Source organism: Rissa tridactyla, chromosome 2 (genome assembly GCF_028500815.1).
Source record: "Rissa tridactyla isolate bRisTri1 chromosome 2, bRisTri1.patW.cur.20221130, whole genome shotgun sequence".
Classification (NCBI taxonomy): domain Eukaryota; kingdom Metazoa; phylum Chordata; class Aves; order Charadriiformes; family Laridae; genus Rissa; species Rissa tridactyla.
In genome coordinates this window covers 55,625,346-55,644,743 of record NC_071467.1, presented here as the reverse complement: position 1 = coordinate 55,644,743, position 19,398 = coordinate 55,625,346, and the positions used below count along the sequence as shown (strand labels likewise).

The 19,398-nt window shown below is 38.0% G+C and overlaps 1 protein-coding gene across 11 annotated transcripts in view; it reads right to left on the bottom strand.

Annotated features, from left to right (window-relative positions):
• The window catches only part of PTPRM (protein tyrosine phosphatase receptor type M), a 484,559-nt gene that overhangs the window by 354,773 nt on the left and 110,388 nt on the right, over positions 1 to 19,398 (bottom strand). For all 11 annotated transcript variants that reach the window (XM_054191333.1, XM_054191334.1, XM_054191337.1 and 8 more), the window contains exon 2: positions 15,841 to 15,963. In XM_054191333.1, the coding sequence (XP_054047308.1) occupies positions 15,841 to 15,963 (123 nt within the window). The remainder of the gene's footprint in view (positions 1 to 15,840; positions 15,964 to 19,398) is intronic.

The following is a 19,398-nucleotide window of genomic DNA, read 5'->3' as shown; positions in this document are numbered from 1 at the left end:
CTTCCTTTAGTAATTTATGTGGTAACATTTAGTATCTGTTCCATGTTTAACACATCAATATTTAAATATTGTGCTACTTCGTTGGTTAGTATGAAAGTAGTTGATTTTTTGTTTCAAAGACTGGAATGGTTTTGATTTACTGGGGTTTGAGTTTTTTTGTTGTTGTTTTTTTAATGAAACCTAATATTCCACTCTCATTGACTAAAGTAATGCATATATTTGGAAAGTGCTGCTGAGTACATAAAGACATGTAGTGTGTTCCTTGTAAAAACAAAACAAAACAAAAACCCAAAAAAACCCAACAACAACAAAAATCTTTCTCTTCTCCCAAAGAAACTTCAATAAAATTAAGAAGTACATTCCCATCCAAGTCTCAGAGTAAAAATATTTCAGGGATCCCTGCAAACCATTTGGAACTGCAAAGTAAAACTATACCTCATGTTTTCTCAGTGTGACAGAGTTAGAAATATAATCCTCCAAATTAAGGTAAAATAAGTACACAGAATAGGCTACTCTCTCTTTGTTGTTACTGAAAAATGACGTGAAGTTAGAGGGAGGAGTAGTAAGAGAGCAGGAGAGGAATGAATGACACAGAAAAAATTATTTTACCTTGTTCTCTTCATAAAAGTTTATCATTATTTAGAATTACAAGCAACTTACACTCACAAAATACAGTTCATCACAACTTTAGTTGTAAGCATTTGCATATACCTAGCCTTGCATAAGAAAATAGGGTCCAGGTGAAGGTCAATGGCAGTGATGCACAGAATAACTGTAATTCAGCTTCAGCCCCTAGTCAGATGCAATGTGTCGCTAAAAATGAACATGTTCAGGTTCTAAGTAAGCTGTCCTCACAACTTCCATCAGGAAGTTTTGTCTCATTATAAAAAAAACATTTCTCTCTTCCAAAAAGACACTTTAAAATTTCATTTCCAACGAGATTTGGCTCTTTTAAAAGAATTTGAGACTATCTGAGGTAAAATGCTTTTTCATACCATAAGAAAGAATGTACTGAACAAAGAAAAATAGTAATTATCTTTTTAATTACTGTGCTATAATTAACACGCCCTGTATAACAAACTGTAGAATTGTAGACAGAACAGGACAAAACTTGGTGTTATCTGCTGCTATTTGCACTTAATTAGCAACCTCAAACTTGCAGAAAAATGGTATCAGTTTCTAAAAACATGCCTTTTCACAATTTAACCTTGACGGGGTAGAAGCAGGTGGTATGGAGCTTTATATTAAGTCTTGAAGAATGCCTTGGAAAAAAGCGGACTATATCACCCTTTATCTTGAATGCAAGTAATGCATCAGTGTGTGTGGAAGCCAAGTGAAAACGAATCTCTTCATGTGTTCGTTTCAAAGTAAAGGCAACTACCTTGCTCACAATATCCTGTGGCTCAGCAGATGTATTGAAAATCATCAACATGGTGATATCCAATTGCTAGTCAGGCCTTCTGTAGTCAGAATACATGCCATAAATATTAATGTGTGTGCTTTTTTAGACCTATCTTCAAACGTTCCATCAAATTTTCTTTAAATAAGGAAAAACATGAAGGAACACATTTTAATAGGCAAAGCAAAGCTCAAGCAACTATTAAGTAAAAAAGGATATCCCAGCATCCTTTAGGGAATTTGACAGTCTGTGCTTCCCTAGACTCTGCGTATCATTGATATGCTAAACTGCAGTATACCAACAAAGTTTTAGTTAGGAAATGAATCCATGAAAAATAATAATAATGCTTAGAAAAAGCATCTCGAGTTAGAGGTGGCAAAGAGAGAAATTTGGCACACAATAACAAACACGACAGCTGATGCAAAACATAAACTCTGTGCCTAGTGGATTCAGCAGAATTTAGAGAGGCACTATGAAGACTTCTGGACCACAGAAATCTCATGCACATACTGAGGAATGGAAGAGATGGAAGAGAATGAAATTCTTGCAAATAAATATATTCTCCCAAGAAGTATACGGCACAGGAACTGTACAGAACAGGAAAAAGAACAGAATCTTGAAGTCACAAAAATCCCAGAATCTCAAAGCAACAAAAATGAATAAATCTTTTGGCAATTAAGTTTTGCTTTCATTACAAAGATCTGTCATTTAACAAATGTAGTACAAAAATTAGGACTTTTGTTAGGCTTTAGCCTTACAATAGTATTGAAAGGCTCTTAAAAGGCAACATAAAGGAAACGCACAGCTTCATCATAAAAGCAGCCCAACTATTAGCACACAAAATAGTGGCCTCAGGTTACATAATTTCAAACACTTTTCTTCTCAATATGAATAAAATTAATCGTTGAATGAAACTAGACAACCTGAGATTATACCAGAGTATCTTCTAGATTCCTGTACACAGGATAGGCTCTATTTGCCGAACACAAAAGATGCATTCTAGTCATTGAAGCATCAATGCGGTATCAATTTTTATTTCCATATTACAGGCAGAGAACTAGCTTTTCCAAAACAGTATTTTCGTTTGAACGACAGTGATATGGGTAAATAAAGGATCTCAGAGGAGCTCTTTCCTGGAACTTTAAAGGCACATTACTGGGGGAATAACGGATGGGATATGAATGATGTGAACTTGTGAAGACTACATCTAATATGAATCCATTTTATACATGTAGAAATCCAAATGATTAACTGCACTGGTGAATACATGCCATATCCAAGGTGTGTATTCCAAGGACTTCCCCCCCCCCCTTTTTTTTTTTTTAAATTAACTTTGCTTCTTTATAGACTTGCACAGGAGGTAAAATGACCTGTTTTAATACTTCATGTTAACTTAAAGTTACAACTGGATGTAGACACACTACAACAATTAGCATGAGTAATTTAAATTCAACAGGCACTATAACATGCCCTTGCAAAATATAGCTTTTCATTGCTGTAACTAAAATAATAATGAACTTCTTACTAATTATATAATTGTTGTTACTGATACACTAAAAAGCAGGGGAAAAAAAATCTGCCGTGCACTTAGTAAAGCAGCTTACATTTTGCAAGTCATGTAAGTAAAATGCCTGAATTGACATTTCTCCCAACAACTTTCTGCCTTCACAAAGATGTCTCACACTAAAATTAAACACGTCAAGAAAAACACCACAGCAAACATAACGCCTAAATATCATTGCTGAAAGACACCATATCTCTTTATCCATGGTACATCAATTTATTACACTGCAAAATTTCGGCTCATTAAATTTCACATAGTGCATTGTGCACTCACAAAGAGAACTTGGATGCTGCCACCGACCAAGTCCACTCTAGAACATGAGGATTTGTTGTTTCAGGCACATAATCATTGCTAGTGCTGCTACACACTGAGCTTCCAGAACTCAGGTCGCATCTTCACGTTGTCCTGCATGGTGCTTTTTGGATTAATCAGTATCCATAGGCATTAGCTCAACAGCAGGTACACAATATCCCAGATCTCCTCAGAACAGGACCCTCATCAACCCAGCCTGGACCTTTCAAAGGTGTTTCTTTTGATGTGTGGCTGCTTAATAAGGAAACTTCATACGGAAATGCCATGGAAAGCAGCAAGTTTTACATCCCTTTCTTCAGGTAACCTGCTAGCTTCTAGAAAAGCACCCTTCCCTATTTGGGATACAGAAGAGTCCAGAATCCTCCTCTGAAAGTTCATCCTCTCTTTCAGTTCCTTCTTGGGATGCCACTTGTAAGAATCCCAGCATGACCCTGTAAGTAGCAGTACAGTGGTAGGATACTCTTTTCCTAAGATGTAAGAACCATACAGTCAGTGCTGCCTGCCACTCAAGCAGTAATTAGCATTGATTCCTATTAACTGAAAACCACTAAAATACTGCAGAGGTAAAAGACTGGACCAGGGACCTGCTTCCCGTCACCTGCTGTTTTCCTTCCAGAGCCTTCTCAAGTGTTCGACAAATCTTGATTTCTCTTCTACAGATTGATTTCTCATGTTGATTTCTCTTCTACAATAGCCCATGCGCAAAAGGAGGGCTAATGAACAACTTCAGTTCTCATCCTGGGAACAGGGCCATTTCCTTGCAACCGCAAGATGTGAATTATAAAAAGCTTCAGAAAGGAGCACCTCTAATGCCTTTGAGCAGCGGCCTGATCACACAGGTCTTGCATATAAGAAACAGCCTCTTCAGCAAATTCCCAATTCCCCTCAACACATAAGAAGTAAAAGAATACATTAAGGATCATCCCATTGTCATGTCTGATATACTTCTTTTGCAATTGCAGAGACAGACATTCTGGGAAGAACAACATCTGACTCCTGAGTTCAGGCTGGTGCCACAATGCTCGACAGCATACATACCAGGGACTTGGAGAACTTCCCCTTCAGTACGGTGGGATTCACACACTGCTTAAGTGCTTCCAGGAACAGGTGACAGTTACACTCCATAATTCTATCGAGGACTTTCCACCATCGTTGTTTTGAACCTCTGCACATTAATTTCTCTCTTATCCTATTGTGGGTTTCTACTTGCCTTTTTGAGTCTAGTTTTCACTCTCACCTTTTTCTGATCTGAAGGTGTTTGGGATGTTAGGAAGAGATGAATGTCACAACAGCAACTAATGAATAGTGAATTATACCCTGCCCAGTCATGCTCCAGTAAAAACCCAAACAACACAAGAGTTTACTGTGACACCTAGAAGAAGTAAAGGTGTGAGTATGGGAAAATCAGGAACTCAGATTTGGCTGAAGGACATTCCTCCCCTCTATGGTAAGGGGAAAAATGAAATAGTAAACTTTGAAGTAACAATACAATCCTATTTGAACTTAATGCATAATCATAGTATATGAAGAAACTGATAAGAAAAGTGCATCTGTAGCTTCCATGTTCTAATATGATAATGTATGTATTAAAAAGCATTTTTTAAATCTGTATCATGTCAGAAGCACAGAACTGTGATCAATTGCTTGCATGCAATTATCACAAATATTTGATGTTATTAGCTGCTGCAACATTATGACTTGGATAATTACCTGCACCTGTTTTCTCATAATTAAATGGCTGCGTACATCATTAAATTTTCAATGAGGTCCAGACAGTACTTTTTTTTTTCCTTTGTGCTACTGAAATGCAGTTGATTAGAAATGTTGTGACTTCTAGATGAAGAATGCATTATTTCAGCTGGTGAGGGAAACAACTATATTGCTTTAACACTGAGAACAAAAGTATTGAGCTCTTTAATTCAGCTCATGGAATTCATGAAAGTCTTTTAATTGCTTCTTCTCTGACTCCGAGTTCTACAAACATATATAAGGAAATTAAGACTGTGTCTGATATGTTGGGAAATCTGATTGCTTCAAATACAAGAGGACTTAAATACAATACAAAATACAATCCATCCATTTTGCTCATGTACTAACCTAGCTCTCCAGCCGCATTTGCCACCTGATGTACTGCCACATGACTGTCCTCACCTTGGGAGCAGAAGCCCAAAAAGCGTGGACATCTTGAGATGCCTGAAGCCACATTGCAAGCGGAAGTTCTATGTGGCTGTACGTAGTTTCCTAAATGTGCTGATTTTGGCTGAACCAATTACTTTCATTTAAAAAACGTCGTTGAAGCCCACGCACTAAGCGAAGAAACATCACTCTGCAAAATTTTAGACATTTTCCAGCACACTTCTACTGTGAATCAGATTTTACAATATTACATACAGCATTTCCTATGAGGCTTGATTAAGGTTAATGAAGTAATTTAAACCACATAATTCTCTGGTAAAAGGAGGAAGACAAAGGGGGATGCTAAAAATACATTGTTCTTAAACTGTGATCAGAATATTTGTTTGGTTGGAATACCAGCCTGGGTTTTGACACTGATGAGGAAGAAGCTTTCTTTATCACTGTCCTGTACTTCAGAGTAATTTCAAATTCAACCCAAAGAACAAGTACTCCGTGAATGACAGGTTTGCCAAATAGCTTTCTGATGCAGCATTTAATGACCTCTGCCTCAAATCACTCAAATCAATGACTTTTTGGCCGCTCTTACTATAGTCACAGTTCAAACTGCTAACAACATACTTGTTGTTAGCATTTGTTAGCATGGCAAACATTGTCATCAATGCTTGCCAACAAATTAAGTGCTGTAAGAAGGGATGAAAAAATCTCCCATAAATCTAACTGAGACAAGAATTCCCTCTTTAATTTCAGCAAAAAGCCTTAAAATAATATGCCAAGAAAATGATTCCCTGAAGAGTCATAATGTTTGCACTCCTGAAGAGGAGTGATGGAGTCCAACTCCAGCTCACTGGCATTTTAACTGTGACTGTGACTATGATCTCGTCATATAGAAGAACTGTCTTAAAAGATAAACTTCTAACTCAGGAAATAACTGACTTAGGCCCTGAAATGGAGGCAGTCACACTACACACTTTAAAGCCTGTAGATGCAAGGAAAAGTTTTGATCCACTCTTTATTAGTTTCTAAAGGGCAAGCTGGATGAGAAGAAATCTAATGGGATAAGCATGAGCCTGAAAGAAAAGCCCTGAAGACTGCAAAAAATTAAGAGGCTTTTTTTCCAGTAGATTAATTACTAAACAAGAAAAAGCTTATTTAGGAATACTCTGATTATTCTCCTGATCTTGCAATGCAGTGAGTGCAGCTCCTAGAGGAGCATCTTCAGACTCACTGTTTATTCACAGTCCTCACAGGCTTTTTACTGGTCACAGCTTTTCTCAAACTGGCTAAGTATTTTCATTCTCCAATAGCAGAAAATAGCCAGACAAACAGGCACAAAAAATGTATTGCTACTTGATACAAGTCTGCTGAAACTGGAGCAGAAACTGCAGAGGTTTCAGTAAGATTCCCATGGCAGGGAAGGTACAGTAACAGTCTTCAGCGCTGAGTGAATCTCTAGGGAACCCTAAGCTTAAGCATGCACTAACTTAATTTATATTACTATGGAGTCCCAAACTATCCAGATTAAAGCTTCCTGAGGTACGTTTCCATGTCTCGGGCACATCCCCAGGAAAGAAAATTTACATTCTGTGTGGTCTTTTCTGAACCAAGAGCCTCCACCAGAAGTAACTGAATTTTTCTTTTCCAGACCAATATTCCAGTTGAAAAATGCAAGTTCACTAGAAGGTAATGCACGGGTAGCTGTCCTGAATCCCTGATAAAATACTTTAACCATTATTTACTGGCTTTACAACATGAAGCACTTTCCCTCCCTCCTGTTGGGATTCTCCCACCTCACTTCCCCTCTCTCCTGTTGGGGCTCTCCTATTTCATCTGAAGGAACTCCTCACGAACACTCCAGGGAGGGAAAAAACACACACAAACAAAAGCCCAGTTAGTCAGTGTACTTCTAATTTAGCAGGAAAATCTGAAACAAGATTCTGATGCACTTAACCAGCAGGACAGTGTCTGGCACTACGGGTGGAAGACGGGAAGGAGCCTGGGTTTCCAATGTGTAATAGTAAAACTTTGTAATCCTAAACATTTTTGCTGTCAAGAACTCCATTTCAAACCCAGCTCCAGTGTCTAGCTTATTACGTTAGCTGCTTCTCAGCATATATGATGGCAGGTGTTATATATAACCTCAGCAGGAAACGTGTAATCACAGCAAGGCAAATGAGTTCGGCTAGAGGGCTTGCTTAGCACCATGTGGCACTACACGGTGTTACACAGAAACACCCTCAGCAGTCAACTCTGTCTTCCAAGGTTGCTTCGAGAATACTCCGGTTTAATGAGAAGTAATTCCCAGACCTTTCATATAGCCTCTATCTCACTTTTATGGAAGAGAAGAGTTCCTCAAACATTTAAAAAGTCATAATTTATCATATCATCATTCTCCAGTCAAACATCTTTAATAAATCTGCAATAACTATTGCTGGATTCTAACATAGCGTCTCCCACCCACTTCGGCAAGTTGCAGCATGTTCTGTGATTTTGTACTCAAAATATCAGAGGGCTGCTGGAATGCGTAAGAAAACAGGACAACTGTTATCCTCCTCTCAGTAAGTTACAGTTATAAATACTAAAGAAAGCCCATTGCTTCAAATGAAAATTTGAAAGTCAGTCACCTACGTTGGGCATTATCTCATGAACCACACCGTTTATATTCAAAATACTTTGTTGTACAACAGAAGAAGAAAGTGTAAAATAGAAGTCATATGTAGAGAACATCTACAACAAAAATTTAAACTAATCATTACCATATTTAACCCCACCATTTTGTCTGAAAGCTATTAGGCGTATAGGCAAAATACATTCAAATATCTTGTCTAGTTGCCTATTAAGCAGGCCAGGAATATTGTCCATCAGTAATTCAGAATCAGAGATTCTGATGCTGAGTAATCTTTTACTACCCTTTGCAAGAATACTGGATGCTCTATATTTGTAATAAATCCAGTGTTTGCGCCAGGTGCTGAAATCAGTAAGTCAGGTCAGACGTTACAAAAATGACTGTAAGATTCCTGTAAGCTCTCACAACAAGCAATATCTCAGATGTAGCTGGTGGCATTATTTTGACTGTTGAACAAATCTGTTAAGTACGCTACTCGCTAAAGTCTTTAAGTATGTTTTCAAAGTAGCTAACCCCTCTAGGGCTTGCATGGTAGCCATAGCAGCACGAAGCTGGCTGGGTCTGTACTTGGGTGGTTTGCTCGGGCTGACCCCCATGTTGCTCCATATTAGCAGCAACTGATATTAGCTTACACAGTTAATTGGAAACCGTCTTGAATATGTCAACACGAGCTGGAGCTGCTTGCAAAAGAGGCAACGTCCTTAATGCCTGCAGCTACTACCTGGATGTGCAACAAAATGCTAAACATGCTCGTGTTCCAGGTCTAGAAAAGTCTATGAGAAAAATCAAACTTGAACACTGTGAACGAGGTGCAACTCCCACACCTTGACAGTACTTCACGTTATCTCTGGATAGCATTCAGATGAATTTAAAAATGCCACTATTTAAAGTAATCTGGGAGAAACAGCATTGAATAAGGAACATATTTAATTCTCTTCTATATGAATGTAAACAGAAGAAAAGCATCCCTACTAACACAGAACAGAAACACAATGCAGTGCTAAAATACACTTCATGATAAAATACTAATCACAATGGAAAGTCAAAGTAGGATAACTTTACATGGTAAGATGCTGCAGTTGGCTTTAGTATACACTTGCCAACTGATCATTTTATCTGTCTTTTTAAAACGGATCACAACTCTTCTACACACAATTAAACAACAATTACATTTTTCACACCACTACTTCACATTCTACAGTATTAAATACTCCCCTAAATCAGTATCTTGGTTTATGGAATATCTGCTAGTTATGCATGCCTGCTAACTAGATACCAAAAGACCACTTTAAACAATGATTAATAAAGCATTATATGCATTTTCTGCAGACACTGCATTGGTATTGATAAACATTAAGCAACACTAGATAATCAGGACACAAATAACCATAGAAGGCCATTCAAAAAATTACACATAGCCATGAAAATTATATATTATCACCTCAAATAGCACAAACAGAATCCTCATCCTGGCTTTGACCAGCACTGTATTAAACACAGAAATCTTCATTGCCAAAAACATCCTTTCAATGCACTGAATGTCAGCCTGTGAAGATTTGATTTATAATTGCTTTTGAACTATTCTAAAATAGTGACTCATTGCAAATGCAGTGACACCCCTTCAGTGATATCAAACTAACCATGGCATTGAAGAAAAAAGGATGCTACTGTCCTCTGGAACTGTGAAACACTGTAGAAAGATTTTACACAACTGAACACAGTGTTTTGTAACAAAATACATGGACATGAACAGAAATGGTATCCAGCAAATCACAAATAGAGCAGAGTCTTGACAATGTCTGCATTTCTTACAGTAATCTGTAAAATTCTAATTGCATCACTGTCAGTGACAAGACTCACTGTAGCAGTACATAAACTAACACAATGCACTCAAATACCTCATAAATTCTGTTTTGATTTGAAATTTGCATACGTCTCTGTATTTTGTTTCTTTGGTTTTTTTACTCATCTGAGTTTTCTCAACTTTTACCCTACTCATTCCTCAGACTACCCCAGATCCTGCCTCTCAGTGTTTTAGAGCTCTGAACCTGCATTCTCTTCACTGCTGTCTGTATGCCAGTTGTTCTCAATCGGTAAACAGGTATCCATCCATACATGTGTATGTGTCCATATGTATATTTAAACACCTATTAATTCTTCAGCTTGCACCCCCCCCCATCCTCTCCCTTAAATCCAATGAACACCTCTGTTGCTCTCGGTTCTTCTGTTCTTCCCTTCTAGGATACACTGCCAGGTGTCAGAGGGCTTTGCTACTGCAGTCTCGCACACTCAGCCCGCATTCCTTCACGTAAACATCTCAGAATAAGCAATAGTTTTGAGCTTTAATGTTAAGTACCAGAGTACTCTGTGGGAAAACCACAATGCCAGAATAATGACAGGCCACGATGAATTGGGTGGGACTTGAGCATAAATGGGACTATGGAGTGAGAGTAGAGCAGGCATAGGCCAGAGAAAGAAATCAAGATCTGGGAGATCAACCAAAAATCAGATTAGAAATGCAGAAGAAAAGCTCCAGAAGACTGTTCATGTTTATTTGCATTATTACAGGACCTTGGAGCACTAAACAAGAACTGCGGGGTAAACACAAAATAAAAAAATGGAACAAATGAATGAAATAAGAACACAGTACTGATCAGATCAATGCAAAGGGGTTTACGGACAACCTTTTTTTTTTTTAAGACACAATGACAAAAGAAATAAAAAACAAACAAACAAAAAAAAAAAGAAGGCCACATGTGTTTAGAAGGAGCACATTCCAGTGAAGCAACATGAAGAAACACATGAAGATCTCTCCCTGAAAATTTACTGACTAGATGAAGATGACTGCTATCACGGTGTAGCAGAAAGTAAAACTGGTGCAATGACGCTTATGCTAATATAAGACAACTAAGGAGGTAACAGACAAAGAATAGAGAGAAGCAGCTCATATTTGATGCAGTCTAGAAGGGGAAACCCTTCTATACTGAAATTAAAAAAAAAAAAAAAAAAAGGCCAAGCAGCTGGTTCGGAAAAGGACCTTTGCAACTGCATTCCAAATGCAAAGAAGTAGTTTTTAGGTACCTGTGGGGCATAAATCTGCAAGAAACTGGCATAATTTATTATGTTCTAAATTTGCTATTTTCTAAAAGCATCACCGAAGATGCCATCAATGTGACACAAGCAAGATCAGAAGAATGGTGCTACTGTCCACACTAATCAAAAACGTCATAAAAAATAAAATCTCATCCAAGTGATTAATTGGATTGGGAATGTCTTTACCGGTGGGTTGACCTTGGCTGGCTGTGAGACACCCACCCAGCCGCTCTCTCCCTCCTCTTTCTCAACAAGAGAGGGGGAGAAAATGAGACAAAAAAATCTCGTGGGTCAAGATAAAGACAGGGATATCACTCACCAATCACTGTCATGGGCAAGCCAGACTCAACTTGTAGAAAATTAATTTGATTTATTGCCAATTAAAAATAGAGAGTAGGATAATGAGAAACAAAAAACTAAAAATACCTTTTTCCCACCCCACCCCTTCTTCCCAGATTCAACTTCACTCCTTCGTTCCCAACTCTTCTACCTCCTCCCTGTAAAGTGGCACTGGGTGACAGGGTATAAGGGTTATGGTCAGTCCATAACACTTCATTCTCTGCTCCTTCTTCCTCATACTTTTCCCTTGCTCCAGTGTGGGGTCCCTCCCATGGGAGACAGTCCTTCACAAACTGCTCCAATGTGGGTCCCTCCCACGTGGGTTCTTCAGGAACTGCTCCAGTATCAGTCCTTTCCACAGGGTACTGTCCTTCAGAATGCACTGCTCTGGTGTGGTTAACCCAACAGGCCACAGGTCCTGCCAGAAAACCTGCTCCTGCGCAGGCTCCTCTCACTGGGCTGCAGCTTCTGCCAGGAGCCTGCTCCAGCGTGGTCTCACCACAGGCTGCAGCCTCCTTCAGGGCATGTCTACCTACTGCGGTATGGGGTCCTCCATGGGCTGCAGCATGGATATCTGCTCCAGCATGGTCCTCCATGGACTGCAGGGGACACCTTGCTTCACCATAGTGTTCACCACAGGCTGCAGGGGACACCTTGCTTCACCATAGTCTTCACCACAGGCTGCAGGGGAATTCTCTGCTCCAGTGACTGGAGCACCTCCTCCCCCTCCTTCTTCACTGACCTTGGTGTCTGCAGGGCTGTTTCTCTCACGTTTTTCTCACTCCTCTCTCTCATAGCTGCTGCCCAGCACTTTTTATGCTTTCTTAAATAAGCTATCCCAGAGGCGCCAGCATCACTAAGGAGCTCAAACTGTGCCCTGTGGTGGGTCCACTGGAGCCAGCTGGAACTGGATGCATTCAACATGGAGCAGCCCCCGGTCTCTTCTCACAGAGGCTGCCCTTGCAGCCACTCTGCCCCACTGCCAACACTTCTCCAATAGAGTAATCTATTATTTGGGCATATTTTTCTGAAGGCATCTTTACTGGACTACAGCTAGAGGGTATACACTTAGCTGTAATTGTAAACGTCTATTATATAAACACATTAATATCAAACTGCTGTAACTGTTTTATAGGACAATGCAAGATGGCATTAATAATGACTAAGTGTTTCTATAATTATAGTTTTGAATACTATTATAAACATACATTCTTGGAACAGAAAGCCAAGGAGAAAGGCAGAGGCTGAGAAAAGGGAAGAGCTATTCTTCCTACAGCATTTACTCCATCTGACCCACAGGACACTTGAAACAGAAGAGCAGTGGATTAACCACTCTCATTTAATCCATACAAATATATACAGAAATATACATGTCACCGCTTTTTGGGTCTGTTTAACACAATTTCAGATTAGTACTGACTCACTAAAGGTCACACTTATATTTATCAAGAAAATCAGAGCACTGGAGTGCTACTACTTTAGTAGCAATAACTTCATATTTCTCTATTACAGTAACAATCCAACAAGGATTGAAGTCCGCTTTAAGAAACACTTTCAGAAACTTTTTATTATCATCTTTGATATAACTTATCAGTTTTCATCTAAAATTAGATCTAAGAACTATTAATGTTCACCAGCATGTAAATACAGTGTGTACATTAATGCATGTACACATGCATGAACGTTATATGACATTTCTTTTGACCCACCGAAATAACATATCAAGCCAAAATATTTATCTATCTGAAGTATAGTTATGCTCTCAACTGTCTCATGCGGATTAAAATAAATCAAATCCCATAACTAGTGTGCTTCCCCCTGACTGCCACCAAATTATACAAAATATTATATATTGACATCAAGTCGCTCACTGGAGCATATTGCCTGAAATTAGGAATGTTATGTGCATTAATTTTTCCTACTGACACGGGACTACTGAACTGAGAGTTCTTGTTTCAGTCTAGTATTACAACATCGTTGCATAAAGCATTTTGCTTTCAAGCCAAGAATTCCCCACAAACCATTAATCTAAGATGTTCTATTCATTATCATCTCAAGCTATTTTTTTCTAAAATATGTAGCTCAGAAACTGCTGACAAACTACTTGAAATCATTTTTTAAGTGTATCACACAACCCTCTGGCTAAGGCTAACTGAAAACGAATTAAAATCATTAAGATGATGATTTGAACAAGAACAGGAAAAAATGTCTAGATGAAATTATGAGGAAAAATTAGATACCACTTGAGTGAATCGTGCCCTTAGACACACTGCTTCTCATTTTCAAAAAAGTGAGCATTTCTTTCCCTCTCAAAGGGGTTTTTGACCTTTTAAGGCACGGATAACCACAACCCTCCTCAGACTAACTTGTTCATCTCCTGACCGAAGACTCCCAAAGCATATTTCACTTCTTTTATGGGCAGAAATAAAACTCCCTCGACTCTAAATATAATTTATTACCAAGTTTAATATCTTTTTACTTGATCATCAGAACATTATTTTAGTCTTCTGATAAAAAGGCAGGAAGACAAATACGAAACAAGTTGTACGACATCTGATAAATAAAATTACATGTATCTTTTTCCCTCCATAAAAATACCAGTCCCTCGTCTACACTATTGGCCCTGGGAAAACAAAACAATCAAATAAAAAAATCTTCAAGCCTGTGGTTATCACGGAAAAGAACACAGATTTGAACCTCTTCTATCTGCCAAGAAGACTGAACAACATATACCAACAATCACTTTCACAAAATCCAAGCAGGGACAGTAATGAATGAAATTTGGAATAGAAAGACAATTTCCTGTGGTGTGATTGAGAAAAAGAATGTATAGCTTGTACTGCAAGCCAAGATGACTGATAAACGACATGTGTTAGCGCCAACTTGAGAAACAGTATTAAGCACTCATGAAATAGTCCAGAAAATTTTTAGCAGCATGTGCCAACACCACTGGACAAGAGCCAGTTTAAAAAGGAATTTGCACGAGCCTCCGTTATCTGGGATGATGAACTCAATCTAGCACGACAATCCAAGTGCTGGGACTCAGGCAAACCGAACATTCATCTTGAAGCGCGAGTCCTACCTTTGCCAGAGGAAACAAAAGTGCTGACGGAAAAGGCACTTCAGTTCACCCTCAGATATGATGTCCACAACACATGGCGACATTGATAAATCTATAGTGAAGACCACTGACCACAGCATTTTTACCAGTGAATAGGGCCGACTGGTGCATATCATACATTAGTGCATTTATTAGACCACTAGTGATGAGTGGATACATTCAGGTTTTGTTTATGTAGTCACTTCTGAAGATTCACACTGTTTATCTCCTAATTCCCTTATCCAAAAATAAGGAACATTTCTTGAGAAGGACAACCATTAAAGAGATTTTACACAAATGCTGAAGTACCTTCTGAGTCCTTTGAAGAACTAAGTGAAATCGATGTGAAACATCAGGACATTCATCTGCTATGCTTTTAAGTGTTCTGGATATATTTATACTAAATTATGAGGCTACTGCAGAAGTAGTCCCGTGATGCTACAGCCAGTGATTTTATGAAGTGGTCTTTTTGTTTTGGCTACTTTTAGGTGACAATAGTCACAAGAGGCTAAGTCTTTAAAAGCCAAAGAAAATGCTGAGCTGGGCTGCAGGCAATCATCCCCCAAGAGATGGAGATCAGTACACGGGGGGCAACTCTAAACATGCCTAGATAAATTTTAGGCTAGTGAATCATTTAAAACCAATGATCAGATTTTACATATTTGGGTGGGTGGGTGAAGTGGTAAAGGAATGACTGCAGTAAACTGACTAAGTTCAACAGAATGCAATGGTTGTTGCTATGGAATTATGCAGCGCACAAAGTACATTACAAGTACAATAAACAATAGTAACACAACAAGCACAATATCATTGACGCCTTCTGTTTCGGGGTACCTCTCCTCTCCTTTTTCTCTCATCTCTTTTTCACTCTCCATTTCTTTTCAGAATAGGTTTTGATTAATATCTCTTTCAATGAAAATACCTAAGGCCACCTTTTTTTTATCTCTACTATTCCCTCTTCCTTTGAGTCATCCTGTCTGCATGTTTCTAGTACTACTTTATATTCATTTTCATGCCATCATTCTGTTTTCTCTCTGCCTTCCCTGATGACACTATTTTCTATTTCTACTTTCTTACCTTTATGTTCCACACTCAACAAAAGAAAACGTTTGATTTGCAAAACATCACTCACAAAAATCACTGGGAAGATCTGAGTCTTGCAATTAACAAACAGATTAAGACGAAGTAACATTCTAACAATAGTACTGTCAAGAAAGGCTGAATAAACACATAAGTTAATGTCAAAGAGAAACAAAGCAAAATAAAAGACCAACCAGATGGCATCCCTTGACCAGAGGGGGGCTTTATTGGTGCGTTCACCTGATCCCAGTTAAGATCATCATCATCTGACTGAGTATAGCCACAGGAACTAAGAGGCTCATCGAAAGTACAGCATCCTGTAAAATAAAAACAAAGATAAAAATTACACAAGGCATGCAGATAACAGATTCTGAGTCTCTAATCCTAACAATTGCAACATAATTTAATGTAGGCTGTATAATTTTTCAATGTCTTTTAATACAAATGATTATATATTTATTAATTATCAGGTTTTGAGCAGGCACAAAACCTTCTCGTCGTGAAAACAAAATCCCAAGGGTAAAAGAGCAGATTTAGAACTTCAGAAAAGTTTTCTCCCTATGACGCAATCATCAGGTAGCAAAAACAAACCAGCAAAATAAAAAGCAATAAAACTCACAACATCAAAAGATCGAATAATTAGTATTCTTAAGGAAAAACAAACTATTCCATGCCTGAGAACCCACACTTTAGAGGAAAAATGGAAGTGTGGGAACATCGGTTCCCATCCCTGTAACTTGGTTGCCAAGTAAGGGAAGGCGTAGATGCTCCCAGGTGAGCTGCGCTGCAAACAGGTACCAGCCTGGGTGTTTGTGGGATCAGCGCCTCTGGTACAACACAGCACACCTATCTCATAATGCCAATCTATGCAGAGCCTCAAACTCCCTGAAAGAAAACAGCATTATTTCCTCTTTTTCCCACTCTTTTAAGTCATTTAGAAAAGAAGAACATGTTATAAAAGCACACACTAAGCTGGGGCGGGGAAAAATCTAATGTCACGAATTTTGAAGACCGAAATCTAACATTATCCACAAGAAAATGTAAAAGCTTTGCTTTTTCCCTTTGGTGCAGAGGAAACTTTTCCAGCTTTTTTACATCATTCTCTTCTAACAGGAGACTAACACAGTGTTACAAAATTCTTTTTTTCTTTGATGTTTCACTGCAGTGAAGAATGACATCTTTCCTATTCAGGAAAACAAATATAACCCTAGTCACGAATATTTCAGTCCATATTAAAGTAAATTCTGCAGCTGTTCAAACAAAACTAAACTTTAGGGCTATTCATCATCTTTGCTATCTGTCCATAGGCAGAGCAGGCTTAGCCTTGCCAAGCTGTATTAAAATAGGAAACAGACAAAATCTAGCTTTAAAAAAAGACTTGAGACACATAAGTTTTCCTAGAACATTATAAATGGCATTACAGAATACCTTATCAAAAAGTAGGATAACAGAAGACAAAATTTCGTTATACCTAACTGAAGTCCCGCCTGCCTAATAGCTAGTCCCAGTTTATATTTGAAATTCATGACAAGCACTTTGTAAGCATATAAATCTTCAAAAGAAATTAACTCTATAACTAATCACCAAATAATTTCGTTTTTTGTTCTCTTACAGTGCCATTGGTCTTTAAAGACACACCATGTTTACCCTGCCCTTGGATACAGACTATCCTATACTGTTCTCTTTCTTCTAAAATATCTTTGTCTAGGAAGTATTCATTAGCTCTAGGTATACCAGGGAAACTGGCAGCTCTGGACATTGAGTCTTTCTGTACTATTTTAAGTGCACAAGATTCAATTAGATAACCCAGTGGGAACAGAAAACCCATTAAAAAACTTTCAACTCGGAACTCTAATACTTCACCTCAATGATAACAACTCATATAAATGATCTCTCCCCTAAAGTTAAACAAATTCAGAAATACAAGAGATTTGTATATAGTACATCAAATAACATCTGCAACATTTCCAGCAGAAAGGCTTAGAAAATTGGGCATCCATTTACACATTTGTTCTAGTACTTGAATAAATATTACTTCACACTTCATAAAATATGCCACAAGCTAAGTTTCAGACACAACAGCAAAACATCAACTTTCACAGACCTATCTGTGCTTTTTTATAAAAAATTAAAAAACAAAACAAAACAAAACACCATAAGCCACAGGTGAAGCAAAAGGCAGTTTCCTTGCAAAGGTACTGCAAATGATACTAAGGCCTAAATTTAAATATCAAGTTATGCAGTGTGCAACGTAGTCAAGCTTGGCAAAAAATTTACATCTGTATAAAACCTGGCATGAATAATGGGTTACATTTCAAACACAGGACTAATGAATGTACAGAATAGCTCCCATACCTCATGATATCATACATATCTCTAGCAATAGGGAGACATAGGAAAGTTTAGGTTTTCTTGCTCAAACCCAGAAGCACAGCCAAGTGCTGCAAAATGTCCAGTACTGGAAAAAAAGGGAAGAGTTTGTGATTCCAGATGGTTAGGCAAAAGGCTTCTCCTCTTCTCACTACTTAGGAAGATGTCAAAAATGTGGATAAATAGACTGACAGTTCTACCTGTCTAGACCATTTGTCTGTCAACACAGAACCATTTCTCACTGTTTTTGTTTTTGGTTTTTTTTGTTTTTTTTTTTTTTTATTTTTTATTTTTTATTTCTCTTGCGAGCCTATAGCTAAATCACTCTGTCAGGATTTCTTTTTTTCTTTTATCTTTGCCATTTACATCCTACAAACCTCTGTGAATTTATTATAACTTCCTCAATACGGGTCTCTCATCTTCACACCTGCTATAGGAAGAGTTTAAAGGGAACTTCTGAACTCCTTCCATTCCTAAGTCACTTCCACCCGCAACTAATAACCAAACTGCAGCAAATATCACTACAAGTACTCAAACTGTACAGCCACCAACCCAGAGAATTGACCAGCATACACAAGATCTTTAACAGCACAGATGCCAAGCCACGTTCCTTTCTGCAGCCAGCCACTAAAGATAAGATGAATACTAATGAAGGCTTTGCACAGCCAAGACTTTCTGGAAAGTCTTTTGTAGATTAAAATAGCATTACATGGCATATATAGGTGTTGGAAGTATAGACAAGTTTATAGATTGAACTAAGAATAACACAGAACATCTTACTGGAACAAAAAAAAAAAATATTAAAAACCGCTTAGCTACAATTACTGTTAATCAAGAGTCATTGAGAGTCCTAATGGCTTATGTTTGGCTCCCCAAAGTTCCAACCCTCACATCTAACTGTATTACAAATAAGATGAAGTTATTTAGAAATGGGTCATGACATTTGACAGAACCCTATATTTGCATCTACTCAAGCTCTCCTGCCTTCTTCTGCAGCGCTTTGCCTATTTTCTAGTCACGATGCTCTTATCATACAAGGTTTCCACTTCATAAAAGGTTATCCACATATGATATCAACAAGGGCTAGTAAAATGTGAAAAATTATCAGTGGTCTTTAATGTCTCTCATTGTTGCACTGTTTTGAAACACGAGCCACTGCCAAAATAGGCACTCATTTATAATAACTAACACACTTAAGAAATTCCGCCCATTTTTGCAATTAGAATTTATAATAACAATCAAAATACATATCGTCTGCTATATAGTTTAATCAAGCAAAGTAATTTCCCTGCCTGTTATACTGGCATTACAGTTCGGATAGCCAAACTGTATTTTAAAGGATGAATTCTGTGCTGACTGAAATATTTATAAGTAAAACAGGA